The sequence below is a fragment of the Saccoglossus kowalevskii genome, chromosome 1 (assembly GCF_978046115.1).
Source record: "Saccoglossus kowalevskii chromosome 1, keSacKowa6.1, whole genome shotgun sequence".
Classification (NCBI taxonomy): Eukaryota; Metazoa; Hemichordata; class Enteropneusta; family Harrimaniidae; genus Saccoglossus; species Saccoglossus kowalevskii.
This window is the reverse complement of record NC_140641.1, coordinates 12242920-12263022: the sequence shown is the minus strand read 5'-3', so window position 1 is coordinate 12263022 and position 20103 is coordinate 12242920. Positions and strand designations below refer to the sequence as shown.

Genomic DNA, 20103 nt, shown 5'->3' with positions numbered 1-20103 from the left:
CTGAATGACTTAGACGTGATGTGTGTTTTGTGATGTAATGGTTATACAATTAACAAAAAAAACATTCTTTGAAGAGGTTATACATATGCTTCTAGAACCCTCCCCTTGGTCGCTAAATTAAAACAGCATTGTATAAGTAGCTAACATCACAGGACATCGGTGAGTTGTTTCGGGATACACCCTCACAACACCCCTCTGTCTTGTTTGTAATTTTCAGCTGGACATTATTGAATGACTTATAACTGAAAACAATATATTCATGTATTAAATTAAATATTCATACTTGTCACCAATCTATGTTTCAAATAAAGATGTGTATAATGATACTGGTAAGGTTGATGATGATCGGGGAAAAATATTTCAATAATATAATGTCGTTACGAGAATACCAGTGTGTGCATGAAGGCAGTACAGCCATTCTGCTGACCTTTACATAGCGGAGGTGGATGCAAATTGCGTGCATAATTAATTCGATGTATGATAATCGTATCTTTTATGATTGTACATGTAGTAACAATTTATAAGAGATAAGAATCAAAAAGTTTTGCGTTGTGCGAATATCTGTGTCCATTTCCATCATAATCTCTAACACTTCAGCATCCAAGAAAACAAAGGAAAGTGCTCAAATATGACACCAATGACCTTGAATACGTTCAATGTTGGTGACACAGTTTGTTCCATATAGGATTTAATTTTAACATTGCAAAAAGTGCTGATATGTTTTGAAATGAATGCAGATACAACTTTTCATGGGTTTTCGGTGCCAGCTGTATAATAAATAGCAATAACACACCTTTCCCTCACACGGTGTGGTCCCATCAGATTCATTAATGAAGACTCCCATACGTTTACCTTCGCTGAATGGAGGATATGATCCTGGTGGTTCGTTGATGCCAATCGCTGGGTCCTACTTGATACAAAGTATTATTACATTGTTGTGTGTCCATGTCATTCTTCATAATCATAACTCCAAAAGTAATTTAAAACAAGGCAACACCTGACGAATGCAGAGAAAAAATGTATCGACTTAAGTGGCCCCAATCAGCTAGTTCCAATATGGCTGATGCATTATTGGTCTAGCATCACATAATTCATTAATCAAATTAAACCTACCAATATTATCATGAATTTCTGTCCCTGGGCATGAATTTCCTTGACAAATTCTGGTAATGCAGTAAATTTTTCTTTATTATAAGTAAAATCCAAATTACGCTGCATGTAATCAATATCTGCCCATTGCACATCCTATTGAATGTACATATAAAGAAAAATAAGTGATTACATCATTAACTTATAGTAGACTTTATAATGCATATAATTTAATTGAAGTTCTGCTAACTTTGAACACTGATCTTCATACATATTCCAAACTTTAATTTTATTTATAGATTTTTTATTAAATTATTATTAAATAATGATGAATATATTTGCCAATATCAACAATGGCTACTATATTTTTTTTCTTTCATTAATATTCATAGACCAATTTCTAAACCAAACTTCGACCAAAATATTGGTCAACATTTTTTTAATGTGAGATATTTGAACAATATATTGATTAACATTTTCAAATATTTTATTCCTGTTGGAAAAAAATAAAATTCCATAGATACTAGTGAATAATAATAACTTTTAAAAATTAGGCAATAATATCTGAATACAGAACAATGTTAAAAACTGGAAAAATTGTAACATAATTTCCCGGAAATTAAAATATGTGTTGTTGTACTTTATCAGTATATAATGATAGTACCAGGTATTTGTTGTATTCTGATAGAGTTACTTACAAATGGTATTCCAGTTCTTCTAGTTCGATCTGTTACAGATTTCATCTTATCTAGACTGTTGTATTCCCAACGAGCAAGCTGAAAACCCAGGGACCAATATGGAGGCATTGCAGAAGTACCTATTGCCTGAAACATTACCAGTAGAAAACTTATGAGTATTCACAGTTATTTTGTGCCGAGCAGTGATTACATGAAGACGAACAGAATACAAACAAAAATTGGAAATTGAATTTAGGAAAGAGTTGTTTATCACATTGTTGAAAAGAACTAATAAAACTATTTTATTATTAGTAATTTATGAACGTATATGAATTAATTTGGCAAGAAAAAGGGCTCCAACTTGCTGAATGACAAAAATTGGACATAATATTAGAAAAATGTTTGTCAAAAAATATGTACATATTTGGGGGAGGGGGAAAAATGTTTTTCAGTAGTGAGTTGGAGATTTTGTTTACCCTCAACATTAATATGCATACATGTACTTCTATGTATCAATGAGTATTCAGTTAATAATATAATCATAAAATCAATGAAATTTTCAGAAGATTAAAAAATTAAATTTCTGAAATCAAAAGTGAAAGTCTAGAATATCAGTGGACACTTTAAGGCAACCATATTTATATCTCAAGCACTGTATACTGCAAATGCATTAATTATTAACTGGTTTGTAATTTTGCTATTTTCGCTGAGAGGTAAAATTCGCTAAATTAAATCTATGTGAACATGGAAAATAACAATAAAACTCATTGTTTCCTTGACAAATTCATGAAATTAATACACCAGGAATATGCTCAAAATATCATAATAGTGAAATTTAATGTCAGTGAAAATAAATTGTTCAACAGTATATGCAGATTGTGTTGGTGTTCTTTCATTTAATTGGGAGACATTGTACAAATATCATGACATTATGGTTGCTGATTACCGATTAAGTGGAACTCGTGCCACCATTTTAATCAGGATAGTAAAATACAATGTACTAAGTGATAAAATAACATTTTCATTGTGATCACTAATATTGTTAACTTGAGAACTATGATGAAATGTATTTATGTACTTATAACAAACAACAATGGCATTTAATTGTTCTCATTTCTCATGCCTGTTATAACAAGACTATTAAATCATTATTCCAACATACTTGGTGGTATTGCTGTATGACATCTTCAGGTGTGGGTCCCAAAAACACCCAGAAATCCAACACGCCACCAATAGTGCGCCACGTCAGTGCTGGCATTGGCTGCAGAGTTATGTCTGAAAAAAAAACAGTTCTCCATGTGTCACCTGATTTCCATAGTGTACATGTAAATGCGATGGTCATTGTGCCCCGCATATGCAACATTTGTGTGATAAACACTGATTTCCCAACAATCCAATGTTTTTTTTTCAATGAAAGACAGGAGTATGATTTTTTACCTGGGCGAGACTTTCACTAATTACCACCAGATACTCCTTAGATACATTTCAATAACCTTAAAATACCTAATTAAAGCTTGGTAACTTCTCAGTTTGTACTCGTTGATCTGTGCAACAGTCAAAGTCGCCATCTTTGTTTATATGAGACCCATAACTTGCGCATATGTGGTGCGATGACCACCGCTCTTTAATATGTAAAACGTAGGATAGTGGTGAATAAACAATATGTCAACAGTGAAAACTATCTGCTTTCTATGATGTTTCATGTGTTCCTGAGTCAACACATCAGAGCGGAAATAAATACTGACATGAAATGTACACAAGTATCATCAAGATGAGTCGAAGTACAACTCTTTAGTGAACATGCTATCAATACCAACAATTAAGACAATGTTGGTAGTGACAGTGATGATACACCAAGAAGCTCAGTGTAGAGAATGACACTTTGTGAACAGCTTCTTTGATTTATGAACACCTGTGATTGTGTAAAATATAAAAATATCATGGAGCTAAATCAAACCATATTTTCATATATAATCAGGGAAATTTTAGGAATCTAAATACATATGTAATACCTATATTCTTCAATCGCTATGCACTATTAAATGCCTGTAGTACACCTCGCTGCAGAAATCCCTTAATTGTTGTGTTTTTTTTCAGGTGCAACTGCCAGGCCTAATGAATCGATTGCCACCTTGATCGCAACTAATTCATAGCTGTCATAATTTTTTTTTCAAACAAAAAATAAACCTCCTCTGAAAATATGAGCAAACCATGCTCTCCTACATCACCACAATACACCCACTGACCCAAAATGACCTGCATCCTACATCACCACAATACACCCACTGAGCCAAAATGACCTGCATCCTACATCACCACAATACACCCACTGACCCAAAATGACCTGCATCCTACAACACCACAATACACCCCCTGAACTGAAATGACCTGCATCCTGCATCACCACAATACACCCACTTACCCAAAATGACCTGCATCCTACATCACCACAATACACCCACTGAGCCAAAATGACCTGCATCCTACATCACAATACACCCACTGACCCGAAATGACCTGCATCCTACATCACCACAATACACCCACTGACCCGAAATGACCTGCATCCTACATCACCACAATACACCCACTGACCCGAAATGACCTGCATCCTACATCACCACAATACACTCACTGACCCAAAATGACCTGCATCCTACATCACCACAATACACTCACTGACCCGAAATGACCTGCATCCTACATCACCACAATACACCCACTTACCCAAAATGACCTGCATACTACATCACCACAATACACCCACTGAGCCAAAATGACCTGCATCCTACATCACAATACACCCACTGACCCGAAATGACCTGCATCCTACATCACCACAATACACCCACTGACCCAAAATGACCTGCATCCTACATCACCACAATACACCCACTGACCCGAAATGACCTGCATCCTACATCACCACAATACACTCACTGACCCAAAATGACCTGCATCCTACATCACCACAATACACTCACTGACCCGAAATGACCTGCATCCTACATCACCACAATACACCCACTTACCCAAAATGACCTGCATACTACATCACCACAATACACCCCCTGACCTGAAATGAGCTGCATCCTACATCACCAAAATACACCCACTGACCCAAAATGACCCGCATCCTGCATCCTCACTGACCAAAATGACCTGCATACTACATCACCACAATACACCCACTTACCCAAAATGACCTGCATCCTACATCACCACAATACACCCACTGACCTGAAATGAGCTGCATCCTACATCACCAAAATACACCCACTGACCCAAAATGACCCGCATCCTGCATCCTCACTGACCAAAATGACCTGCATACTACATCACCACAATACACCCCCTGACCTGAAATAACCTGCATCCTACATCGAAATACACCCACTGACCCGAAATGACCTGCATCCTACATCGAAATACACCCACTGACCCGAAATGACCCGCATCCTGCATCCCCACAATACACCCACTGACCCGAAATGACCTGCATCGTACATCACAATACACCCACTGACCTGAAATGACCTGCATACTACATCACCACAATACACCCACTGACCCGAAATGACCTGCATCCTACATCACCACAATACAGCCACTGACCCGAAACGACCTGCATCCTACATCACCACAATACACCCACTGACCCGAAATGACCTGCATCCTACATCACCACAATACACTCACTGACCCGAAATGACCTGCATCCTACATCACCACAATACACTCACTGACCCAAAATGACCTGCATCTTACATCACCACAATACACTCACTGACACAAAATGACCCACATCCTACATCACCACAATACACCCACTGACCTGAAATGACCTGCATCCTACATCACCACAATACACCCACTGACCCGAAATGACCTGCATCCTACATCACCACAATACACCCACTAACCTGAAATGACCCACATCCCACAATACACCCACTGCCCCGAAATGAGCTGCATCCTACATCACCACAATACACACACTGACCCAAAATGACCTACATCCTACATCACCACAATACACCCACTGACCCAAAATGACCTGCATCACCACAATACACCCACTGACCCAAAATGCCTTGCATCCTACATCACCACAATACACCCCCTGACCTGAAATGACCTGCATCCTACATCACCACAATACACCCACTGACCCAAAATGACCTGCATCCTACAACACCACAATACACCCCCTGAACTGAAATGACCTGCATCCTGCATCACCACAATACACCCACTGACCTGAAATGACCTGCATCCTACAACACCACAATACACCCACTGACCCAAAATGACCTGCATCACCACAATACACCCACTGACCCAAAATGCCTTGCATTCTACATCACCACAATACACCCCCTGACCTGAAATGACCTGCATCCTACATCACCACAATACACCCACTGACCCAAAATGACCTGCATCCTACAACACCACAATACACCCCCTGAACTGAAATGACCTGCATCCTGCATCACCACAATACACCCACTGACCTGAAATGACCTGCATCCTACAACACCACAATACACCCACTGACCCAAAATGACCTGCATCCTACATCACCACAATACATCCACTGACCCAAAATGACCTGTATCCTACATCACCACAATACACCCCCTGAACTGAAATGACCTGCATCCTACATCACCACAATACACCCCCTGAACTGAAATGACCTGCATCCTACATCACCCAATACACCCACTGACCTAAAATGACCTGCATACTACATCACCAAAATACACCCCCTGAACTGAAATGACCTGCATCCTACATCACCACAATACACCCACTGACCCGAAATGACCTGCATCCTACATCACCACAATACACTCACTGACCCAAAATGACCTGCATCCTACATCACCACAATACACCCACTGACCCGAAATGACCTGCATCCTACATCACCACAATACACTCACTGACCCGAAATGACCTGCATCCTACATCACCACAATACACCCACTGACCCGAAATGACCTGCATCCTACATCACCACAATACACTCACTGACCCAAAATGACCTGCATCCTACATCACCACAATACACTCACTGACCCGAAATGACCTGCATCCTACATCACCACAATACACCCACTTACCCAAAATGACCTGCATACTACATCACCACAATACACCCCCTGACCTGAAATGACCTGCATCCTACATCACCACAATACACCCACTGACCTGAAATGAGCTGCATACTACATCACCAAAATACACCCACTGACCCAAAATGACCCGCATCCTGCATCCTCACTGACCAAAATGACCTGCATACTACATCACCACAATACACCCCCTGACCTGAAATAACCTGCATCCTACATTGAAATACACCCACTGACCCAAAATGACCTGCATCCTACATCGAAATACACCCACTGACCCGAAATGACCCGCATCCTGCATCCCCACAATACACCCACTGACCCGAAATGACCTGCATCGTACATCACAATACACCCACTGACCTGAAATGACCTGCATACTACATCACCACAATACACCCACTGACCCGAAATGACCTGCATCCTACATCACCACAATACACCCACTGACCCGAAATGACCTGCATCCTACATCACCACAATACACCCACTGACCCGAAATGACCTGCATCGTACATCACCACAATACACTCACTGACCCGAAATGACCTGCATCCTACATCACCACAATACACTCACTGACCCAAAATGACCTGCATATTACATCACCACAATACACTCACTGACACAAAATGACCCACATCCTACATCACCACAATACACCCACTGACCTGAAATGACCTGCATCCTACATCACCACAATACACCCACTGACCCGAAATGACCTGCATCCTACATCACCACAATACACCCACTAACCTGAAATGACCCACATCCCACAATACACCCACTGACCCGAAATGAGCTGCATCCTACATCACCACAATACACACACTGACCCAAAATGACCTGCATCCTACATCACCACAATACACCCACTGACCCAAAATGACCTGCATCACCACAATACACCCACTGACCCAAAATGCCTTGTATCCTACATCACCACAATACACCCCCTGACCTGAAATGACCTGCATCCTACATCACCACAATACACCCACTGACCCAAAATGACCTGCATCCTACAACACCACAATACACCCCCTGAACTGAAATGACCTGCATCCTGCATCACCACAATACACCCACTGACCTGAAATGACCTGCATCCTACAACACCACAATACACCCACTGACCCAAAATGACCTGCATCACCACAATACACCCACTGACCCAAAATGCCTTGCATTCTACATCACCACAATACACCCCCTGACCTGAAATGACCTGCATCCTACATCACCACAATACACCCACTGACCCAAAATGACCTGCATCCTACAACACCACAATACACCCCCTGAACTGAAATGACCTGCATCCTGCATCACCACAATACACCCACTGACCCGAAATGACCTGCATCCTACATCACCACAATACACTCACTGACCCAAAATGACCTGCATCCTACATCACCACAATACACCCACTGACCCGAAATGACCTGCATCCTACATCACCACAATACACTCACTGACCCGAAATGACCTGCATCCTACATCACCACAATACACCCACTGACCCGAAATGACCTGCATCCTACATCACCACAATACACTCACTGACCCAAAATGACCTGCATCCTACATCACCACAATACACTCACTGACCCGAAATGACCTGCATCCTACATCACCACAATACACCCACTTACCCAAAATGACCTGCATACTACATCACCACAATACACCCCCTGACCTGAAATGACCTGCATCCTACATCACCACAATACACCCACTGACCTGAAATGAGCTGCATACTACATCACCAAAATACACCCACTGACCCAAAATGACCCGCATCCTGCATCCTCACTGACCAAAATGAGCTGCATACTACATCACCACAATACACCCCCTGACCTGAAATAACCTGCATCCTACATCGAAATACACCCACTGACCCAAAATGACCTGCATCCTACATCGAAATACACCCACTGACCCGAAATGACCCGCATCCTGCATCCCCACAATACACCCACTGACCCGAAATGACCTGCATCGTACATCACAATACACCCACTGACCTGAAATGACCTGCATACTACATCACCACAATACACCCACTGACCCGAAATGACCTGCATCCTACATCACCACAATACAGCCACTGACCCGAAATGACCTGCATCCTACATCACCACAATACACCCACTGACCCGAAATGACCTGCATCCTACATCACCACAATACACTCACTGACCCGAAATGACCTGCATCCTACATCACCACAATACACTCACTGACCCAAAATGACCTGCATCTTACATCACCACAATACACTCACTGACACAAAATGACCCACATCCTACATCACCACAATACACCCACTGACCTGAAATGACCTGCATCCTACATCACCACAATACACCCACTGACCCGAAATGACCTGCATCCTACATCACCACAATACACCCACTAACCTGAAATGACCCACATCCCACAATACACCCACTGACCCGAAATGAGCTGCATCCTACATCACCACAATACACCCACTGACCCAAAATGACCTGCATCACCACAATACACCCACTGACCCAAAATGCCTTGCATCCTACATCACCACAATACACCCCCTGACCTGAAATGACCTGCATCCTACATCACCACAATACACCCACTGACCCAAAATGACCTGCATCCTACAACACCACAATACACCCCCTGAACCGAAATGACCTGCATCCTGCATCACCACAATACACCCACTGACCTGAAATGACCTGCATCCTACAACACCACAATACACCCACTGACCCAAAATGACCTGCATCACCACAATACACCCACTGACCCAAAATGCCTTGCATTCTACATCACCACAATACACCCCCTGACCTGAAATGACCTGCATCCTACATCACCACAATACACCCACTGACCTAAAATGACCTGCATCCTACAACACCACAATACACCCCCTGAACTGAAATGACCTGCATCCTGCATCACCACAATACACCCACTGACCTGAAATGACCTGCATCCTACAACACCACAATACACCCACTGACCCAAAATGACCTGCATCCTACATCACCACAATACACCCACTGACCCAAAATGACCTGCATACTACATCACCACAATACACCCCCTGAACTGAAATGACCTGCATCATACATCACCACAATACACCCCCTGACCTGAAATGACCTGCATCCTACATCACCCAATACACCCACTGACCTAAAATGACCTGCATACTACATCACCACAATACACCCCCTGAACTGAAATGACCTGCATCCTACATCACCACAATACACCCCCTGACCTGAAATGACCTGCATCCTACATCACCACAATACACCCACTGACCCGAAATGACCTGCATCCTACATCACCACAATACACCCACTGACCCAAAATGACCTGCATCCTACAACACCACAATACACCCACTGATCCGAAATGACCTGCGTACTCAATTTTTTCTAATAAAATACTATAGCAAGCATCTCCAAATAGTATGTTCTCATTGATGTCATCATGGTGAATAATACTGTCAATTAAAGTCATTCAACAGATAATCAGCTTTGCATTGTTGTTAAACTTCTAATATATCAGCACTGATGACAGGGTAGTATACATGTATTGAGGTGTGATATCAAGGATTTTTTCCAGAAATACTACCAGGACATGCATGTATAATTTTGCACAAAGCAGCAAGACAAAGCTGAGAGCTGCATTGAAATACGATATTCCAACCAAGGTTTTCAATCCATGTGCAATGTCACACTCATTTTTAAGCTATATGTTGAACTTTTCCAGACTTGTAGTAATGTTACCAGTAGCAAGAAACTAAAATGTTGCTGCGTTACTGATCAAGATAAATATGTCGTAAAAAACTACTAGACATAAACTGTGTTTATTCACAGTCCCTCTATAGATAGAGGGATAGAGGGACTGTGGTTTATTTCTAGTGTACACAGAGCTGATATATGTCTGAGTTGTACCAGTATAACTGTCTTATTTTGCATTTCAATTAAATGGATCCAACACTCGGAGATAAACATCATTGCTACTCAATCCCTGGACTTGATCAAAACTCAAGCTGAACTTTCCTGCACTTCTATGTGTCTTGGGGTCAATTGGTGTATTTTAGTGATGTAGGAGGACGTAGTTTGCTAATTTTGTTTTGGTGTGTTGAGTATTCGTTTAAAAATGTGTGTATTTATCGTTGGGTAAACAATTTGCCAGTATGTACTAGTCGATTAACCATTACATTTGTTGAGTGCTTTTAGAAGATGTATAAAAAATACACTTGTTATAACTACATCAACCTTTGTGAAGGTTTTGATATAGATACAGTGAGGTAAAGATTCAATATTATAACTTTTCCAAAAATAAATCATGCCTGCTTTTCCCTCAATGAACTTTAGTAATTTATTCTTCTCATAAGATTTTTATAGATGTCATCATTAAGAAAATTACTAAAAACACATTACAATTTTTATGCAATGTCTGATGTGTTGTTAAATCTGTTTAATTTGGATACAGTCAACTGCAAGCAATATTTTAAAGAACTACCGGTATATTTGAGAAGAAAACAAAATCCTCCATACATATATATTGGCGCAAGGTACAGTGCAATCAGTGAAAACATTGCGTTTTTAAATTTGTTGAATAAAAAATATCCTGTAATGTTCACATTATTTTACTATGTGAACCAAACATTAAATATTTGATATCTATTTATTGTGTCAGATTATACATACAAGATATTTCAATTTTGATGAATTCTGAGAATTGTGTTTTTGCGCAAATGTCTACCTAAGTCCTTGTTCTACTTACCCATTGCATTGCTGTTACGTAAGAACACTCCATGGGCGTTTCCGTCATTTTCCAATACCATATAAAATGGATGTTGTCCGTATAAATTGTCGTCACACTGAAGTAAAAGTAAAAGTCACACTAAAAAGTAAGTACTGGTATTAATGTTGTGACATTTATGTTCAGTCTCACTAATTTTTTTTTTTTTTTCACATCTTTTGTAAAATCAAAGTTATTTTAATCAATAGCAATTTACATGCAAATTTTTTATTGCGTAAACAGAAAAAAAATAATAAATAATAAAAAAAAATTGCATTCTAGCATTCATCACGGGAGATGTTCAGGTGAATTCTATGAAGTGTTCTGGAACAAATTTTGAATGGTTCTAAGACAACCCCCCACATGTCCTCGTCTTATTTGGTGGTTATTCCCTCAGATAATGAATGGATATGGTCTACAGACATACATACGTTAGGCAGATAACTGTGAGCAAACATTCCCCACTTTCTCCAATCCACGTCATGTTTATAACGTTGGTGGCGATGTTCGCCAAATCCATAAATATTGTTGGATGCGAGTAGATAGGATATCTGTAAAAATTGATCTGAATATACCAAGGCACCAACAGAAGTATCAAGTCTACCAAGACAAAAAAACAACATAGCACAGCCATTATCAACTTTTGGGGTGCTCATGAGTTTCACAGATTGTACAGAAGTGGTAAGTTCATTTAAAGAACAATTTATTGTAATTTACAAGTATCCTGGAATAAAGAATGATGATAATAATAATAAGCTTGAATAGAAATATAAAACAAAAAGTTAAAACATGAAACACGGATTCATGGCAAAAAAGTGAATTAAACTGTGATGACCAATCTTCTTCATCTGACAGAACAGGAAATCATAATGCTAGTCTTAACAAATATCATTTCAATATCAGTAAAAAATGTTTATACACTGCTCATTATTATGCAAATGACCTATTTAATATGCATAGATTTGTTGCAAAAACTGACCAATGCTTTTATTGACCATATTGCATCTGTGTACAAATATTATTGCAATATCAATAGACAATGTTCATACACAGAAAAACATCAGTTTCCTTACTCTTCTCTGCTGAAAATTGAAGTCCCATCAAAATTTTCCAAATGTGTCGCTTCTGAATGGCCACAAAAATGAGGTACTGCGTAGTTTGTAATGAACAATAATTGGATCTGTATTTTCACTGCCATTTTGAACTAATTTAATGTTTTGTGAAATACCATAGAACTTAATCTGTAAAATTCATGTATCCCATTCAAGTATTTATTACTTACATAACTGTTTCTGTTGCTTTTCTTGCTATCCTCAAAGAAAATGGTGATTTTGTATATGACACAAGATATTCTGGATTCTGTGCTGGTAGGCTATCGGTTGGCATCTGTAATGGCACCTCGTAACGATCTTTGTCACTGTCAAGTAACTAGAATATACAATGAGAGAGATTGAAATGCATGAATAAAGACAAGACATAAAATATATTATGTCAGATCAACACTCCAAAAAAAAAGTGAACACATTCATATTAGAAAATTAATACTTGATGCAGTTTTGAATAAAGTTGGCACTGTTCATGAAAACATATGTTTCACATTTTTGTGACATAAGAATGCATTACTGCAGAAGTTTTATTTTAATTTTCAAGTTGTGGACTGCATTAAAACACTTGGATCTTAACATGGCCAAAGCAAAAAATAAGAAACCAAAATCCAGGCAAACTATCCTGCCTTCCAAATTAAAACATGTGAGGATGTTGCATTTAACAGAAATTTCACCAGTATGGATACAATATTTTCTCTATTAGAAGCGCATGTATAAGTGCATAGATGCACATCTAAGCAAAAAAATGTTTGTTTAGTTTCAAGTTCAACTGACCCATTTCTGCTATTAAACATTTGTAAAAGGTCTGACAGAACAATGACAGTAATATGCAAAATACTTAGAAAAGCAGTTTATTTACCTTAAACTGCAGACGATAATCTGTTTGCATATTTATCAGCAACGTGATATTCTCAATATCATCCCCGAACATGGTAGCGGTGTTAAGACGCTTCAAAGGCATTCTGATTCCTGTTGATGTTCTATCTGGTTCTTGTAGTACTTCGTAACCATAGTTATGTGGGAAGTAGCAAGATGGTGCCTTGGACTTGGTTGGTTGCCAACAGCAACCTCTACGCTGGCATAGTTCCATGCTCGCATTACCTAAATAACATCATGTAGCTGTTTTAGGATCCAATAGTTCTAAGAAATATGATTGTATACACCAAGGTATGTTCGAATGGTTTAAAAGTTTGGAATGCTATCATTATTCCCACAAAAAAACAACAGCAAAAAACATTTTTATATATTTCTATTTTTTTTTTAATAATTATTTACCATTGCATACATGCTGTGATCAACGTTTTTTGGACAAAATTATGCAGGTTTTTGTTTTTTTCTGAAAAATTACAAAAGTTGACTTTGTCACTAAAAATTGGTTGATAAAATAGTATGTAGAAAATTCTTTTCATGTTCAATTTTGATTTAAGCCTACACACAAGGCAGACATACACGTAGGGTGTTTTTAGGTGAACTCTTGATCCCACCATTAGTTAGTTTAACACTGTTCAGGAGAGTCTCAACAACTAGCCAAATTTTATAATTTTTTGAGAGTTTTTAACCGTTATTTTTACCAGTTATGGTTGGTAGTAGGATATAAAATTCCTAGATGTTCGCTCTTCAGAATAGTCAGGTTTCATCCCATGTCTTGCATTTCCCATGATACAATCCCAGTGATTGTGAAGTGGTAGTTTAAATTGCTACAGTCATTGCACCATGCTGTGTTTGATATGGGGCCCATTGCAAGGTGTTTAACAGGTGTAAAAAAACATCATTTACATAGAATTTGAACATGTAATACAGCGACTATAGCATAAAAGTTGCATAATTGCAAGTCTGGTATGGCTGCTGGAATTACCAAATATCATGCTTTTTTTTTTACTTTAATTGTCATCAGTATGTTCAATGACAGAAATCTTTAGTCAATGTGAAGTCATTTACAAGATCGTGTCTGATTGGCTACCAAACCCTAACAGTCAACATTCTGACCAATCAGAGCACAGCTTGTTTATTACCTGGTTTTTCTGCCTTAGATGGTGATAAATAGCAAAAATAAAGCCAAAAAAAAAAGTTGTCATTGAATTATGATTTTTCATTCAGACAAAAAAAAATATGTGACAGAAACCTGAATATTGGAGTGTGGCTAACAATTCCATTTTCTCAGACAACAAATTAAATAAGAATACAAACTGCAGAAAAGAACATGCAAGAGATTGTAATCAGTGATTTTTTACAAAATCTCTACATTATAATAGTCTAGTTAACATGAACAAGACAAAACATGTCATAGTCCATGGTTCCAATGAATGGCTTATCTCCGTGAAATAGACCTTTCCCTTGAAGGGTTATCCACCAGTTATTAAACAATTCCTTATGTATTACACTTAAGTGATACACAGTCAACTTACACAGCATATTTGAAATGTTGGATAAGAGATTGTAAACAGTATTTAATGAGCTAATTTGCATATATAATTGAGTTTGAGAATATTAAATATGCGTAATAAATCTTGGTACACAACAATATTTTAACTTTTTTATGTTACGTTTATATACATTATTAATCTAATTTAAATTTATATTTGATTAAGAATACTTTCAATCCATGTATCTCTGTCACTGTCTGACAAAGCATGAAATTCCCATTCCATATGGTGCTGCAGTTCATTCATAATGATTGTTATAACTTGTAATATTCTAGACGACCACACTGTTCACACCGGGGGGCAAGCAGGATTAGATGTATTTTTGTTAGCTCCTAACATCTGTTTTCAACATTGAAATAAAATAATTCGGTGTTTTTGTCTGAATGAAGTAATTCTTTAGTGAAAATTTATTTTGTAACAATAGTTTTTGAAAAAAAAATTACTAACCAGATTTTTGTTTTTTGGCAACATTGACAGAAGGAGTTTGAATAAAACGAAGATGAGGGACAGTAGTTATGATTTCAAATTTTGCGTAGTACTTATTACATTTTAAAATTTAATGTGAGCTGAAAGTAAGTTAGATCATAGACCCTCTAATAGAGGGTCTATGGTTAGATTTAATTTTCAAAATTATTTCTTGTAATAATGTTTCAAATTGGACCCCCGCCCATAATTGAATACACTGCCCCTCATTAAAGCAATTGTACAAACAGAATTTCAACATGATTACTTTACAATAATTTCCATAATAAAAATATATTACTTACCTTCAGGAATACAGTTGAATCGGTCTGTTTCTATGGTAATAGAACAGTCTCTATTCGATATCAAGTTTTCCTTGATATAGTAGCCAATACCGACGCTTATGATCATGACCAGCGTCAGCGAAACGATCGTGAACACTCTCTCCAAGGTAGGACGGTTGCTGGTGTCGGCAACTGCACCGGGTGACTTGGATTTCGGTTTCTTATTCCTCATTTTAGCCATGTCAAGATGCTAACAAGTTTACATTCGAGCGTTCTCCATCTGCAGATTGAGAGAGGTCAACGGTCATTCAGGGCGAGGTCATGTGTTGGTTATTCTCCACTGGAATGTAAATAATAGGTGATCTATTAGCAGTGCGCCACCAACGATACCTATGTAGCCCATTGTGTCTTTTGATAACAAAAATCTAATGTGTCAAAGTACACCGATTGCAGAATAAACACTTCACCTACGTTTGATACTTGAAAGCCTAAATTTAGATCATTTATCGAAAAATTGTACATCATGGCGACATATTCGTGATTTGGTTTATATTTGTATGGTTCTGTATAATTTTATTCGGGTAATAATGTAAATATTAAAGCCGCAAGCGGCGTCACCGGGGCCCAAGCTGATAAGATTCTGTTTCATAATTAATGTGGTCACATGTTAGACAATCAGGTAGCTTGAATTATCAGTAACATGAGGTCAAAATGAAGTTGGTACCATGTATTTACCTGGTTTGGTTATCGAAATATGGTTTTCAGGATATATAATGAGCCATGTTCTTATGCACAATAATGAGATTACATAATCATATATAGCCATTTCTAATGTCAGTTACATCTTTCATTCAATGTCTTCATAATGACACTAGTTACATGTCCTGCTCTGCGACAGTGTTTTAGATATGACTGCTTTGCATATTAATGAGTTCACATGACCATATATGGTCATCTGTTATTTTAATCAAATCTCTTGTTCACTGTTGTCATAATAACACAGGATTCATCTTCCTAACTGCAACAGTGTTTAAGATATTAATGTTATGAATATTAATGAGTTCACATGACCATATATGGTCATCTGTTATTTTAATCAAATCTCTTGTTCAACGTTGTCATAATAACACAGGATTCATCACCCTAACTGCAACAGTGTTTGAGATATAACGATTATGCATATTAATTAGCTCACATGACCATATATGGCCATCTGTTATTTTAATCAAATCTTTTGTTCAATGTTGTCATAATAACACAGGATTCCACTTCCTAACTGCAACAGTGTTTGAGATATGACAGTTATGCATATTAAGGAGCTCACATGACCATATATGGTCATTTGTTATTTTAATCGAATCTCTTGTTCAACGTTGTCATAATAACACAGGATTCATCATCCTAACTACAACAGTGCTTGAGTTATAACAGTTATGCATATTAATGAGGTTAGAAGCCCCCACCCCATGGGTGCCCAGCCACGTGGCCTAGCAGTGTGTTATTGGGGCAAAATGATGCATCTGATGACACAAATGCACATACAAAATTTGAAAGAAATCAGACTAATACAAAACATGTAGTTGCATAATTTCTATTTTCACAAAATCCAAGATGGCGGCCAAACCATGTGACTGATCAAAATAATATTATTTTTCTCGTATGAAGCTAAGGCTAGGCATGGTAAATATAAAAACAGCTAGTAGATTGGTTGAATCGTCTCTGAGAAACAAATGCCCAAACTTTTGGTCAATTTTGCTTAAAATCCAAAATGGCGGCTAAACCATGTGACTGATCTGAAATTCTTGTAGGTTTCTGAAAGGGTTTGATACATAGATGCCATGAAGCAAAATAGAAAATAATCCCTCAAGTGTTGCCAGAGTAAAAAACTACTTCCTGTTTAGAAGAAATCCAAAATGGTGGCCAAACCACGTGACCAATCGTAATAGTTTTTTTCAAACATGAATGGGATTCATATACAGAAGCTAAATACTACATATGAGAGCATTCTGCTTGGTGGTTCTGAAAAAGAAGATTTTTAGGTGTTTTTTGCCGTTTTTAGGAAAAACAAAATGGCGGGAAAAGTCACATGACCGCTAAAGTTTTTATTGCTGATATTTATTACACATGAGTTGTACTATATACCATAAAAAAATCTAGACGCCTAGACCCTCAGAAAGTGGTTAAATAGCCACTTCCGGTTTTATTTCAATCCAATATGGCTGCCAAACTAATCGACCAATCAAAATTCTGAAAGCATGTTGCACAAGTTCACATTAGGGACTATAAGTATAGAGCATGTTCAGACTATTCAGTTCAGCAGTTTTCTCAAACGGCTTGACGAAAGAAGTTGTGGAAGAAAGAAGAAGAAGAAGAAGAAGAAGAAGAAGAAGAAGAAGAAGAAGAAAGAAGAAGAAAAAACCAAACAATAAGAATAGGGGCCTCGCCCTTTGGGCTTGGGCCCCTAATTATCTGACCTCACAAAAGTAGTATTTGCACATACATTAATTTTGTGTGGCCTGATGTTTGTTTCATTGCTGTACTTTGCTCTACTGACGTCATGATATTTGCTTTTAAAATACTTATATAAACACATAGGATAGATATACAAATGTATACCATAAACCATACTTATGATTTTTTATTTCCTCTTTTTCGCGTAATTAGGTGTTCGTATGCAAGGGATTTTTCCACACAAAAACGACGAATTAGGCCGAATTTTGTTATCGGTTGGCTTAATATAACCCCAACGGACCGTATTTTTGTGAAAGATTGGTATTTTTGTCCTGATTTGTAGGAATCTGAAAAACGCGTTTCACAACTTGTCTCTTATTTAATTTTATGCGTCATTCAAGATGGCGGCTCCCATATAGTAAATATCGTATTTATTTTATTATCATGTGTGCGCCAGCTGACTGTGGCTACTACGTTTCCCCACAAGCTCTACCGGAACGTATTGGTTAATGATAAGGCAAGTCGTCACCACTTAGCTAATAATTTGGACGAAAGAATACTGGCAGTGTGTGTGTGTGTTATTTTTAAAATGGGCAGTTCCAATAAAAGCAACATGAGCGCTCTGTTCAAAAAGAATTTTATAAATATCGCAGTGGATAGAAGAAAGATGAGAATTCAACAATTTATTTTAGAAGCATTTACTTTGAATGTTTCCACACTTACTATCATAATGGTAGAACAGCTTTAAGTTGAATGACTTGATATAACTCGATTGTAATGCTCGTTTATATTGACGAGAGCATCAACTATCGGTATCGGATTTACACAAATATATTACCGGTCGAAGTTACATCAAGATACAAAAACATTGTGTACTTCATATTGGCGCGTGTCCTAATACTAGTGTCGACGTCAGCATATTTATAAACAATATCTTATGAAATTCTTATGCTGAAATGTGTTCCCCGTTGAGTTAATGAGCTCCTACTGCATGCACGAAGGCCATCAAATTAAGTACTACCCTGACTTAAGAAATATATTATCGACATACTACATAACCTTATATATACATGTACTATGCAAGCCTGGGTATGGCATTATCATTAATTCTTTCATACTGCTTAGAAAATGCAGTTAGTGGTCCAAATATTCAAGTTTGTCACATCTGATTAATCATGCATATGCCCCTACCACCATGGACGTTGACCACTGACACTCCATTTTGAATGAACGTACAGACCAAATTCTTCATGTTGTCTGACAGGAATATGACATTGCATAGCTATAATGTCATACGGATGCCTGTAGATTCAAACACATACGCATACAAGCATACTCCCGAGAGCTTCTCAGTTGGGGTACTTATAGGCGTCAAATGATCCTGACCAAATGTTATAATTCAAAATCCTAAAATACAAGCGATGATTCATGAAATAAATAAATGGTTGTTAAAAGGTAAGTTTGGCTCGGTATTGAATAATTATACTGAATATGAAAGATATTAAGCAAAGACACAGCACATGCTCCGTTAATGTATAATCTGCATTCTCCAGTACCAAATGATTAATTGGTGTAAAACTATTTTATTACAGGTTTAAAACATGGATTGCTTTCAATGGACGGATATTCTAGAAACTGGT

At 37.9% G+C, this 20103-nt stretch overlaps 1 protein-coding gene across 1 annotated transcript in view; it reads right to left on the bottom strand.

Annotated features, from left to right (window-relative positions):
- LOC100368058 (sucrase-isomaltase, intestinal-like) overlaps positions 1–16253 on the bottom strand; it is a 37766-nt gene extending 21513 nt beyond the window's left edge. Inside the window, exons 1-9 of the mRNA XM_085496467.1 lie at positions 16034–16253; positions 13703–13944; positions 13020–13165; positions 12169–12337; positions 11720–11816; positions 2929–3041; positions 1788–1913; positions 1114–1245; positions 794–907 (exon numbers count right to left, since the gene is read on the bottom strand). Coding sequence (XP_085352593.1) covers positions 794–907; positions 1114–1245; positions 1788–1913; positions 2929–3041; positions 11720–11816; positions 12169–12337; positions 13020–13165; positions 13703–13944; positions 16034–16253 — 1359 coding nt within the window. The remainder of the gene's footprint in view (positions 1–793; positions 908–1113; positions 1246–1787; positions 1914–2928; positions 3042–11719; positions 11817–12168; positions 12338–13019; positions 13166–13702; positions 13945–16033) is intronic.
- Positions 16254–20103: the final 3850 nt, after the last annotated feature.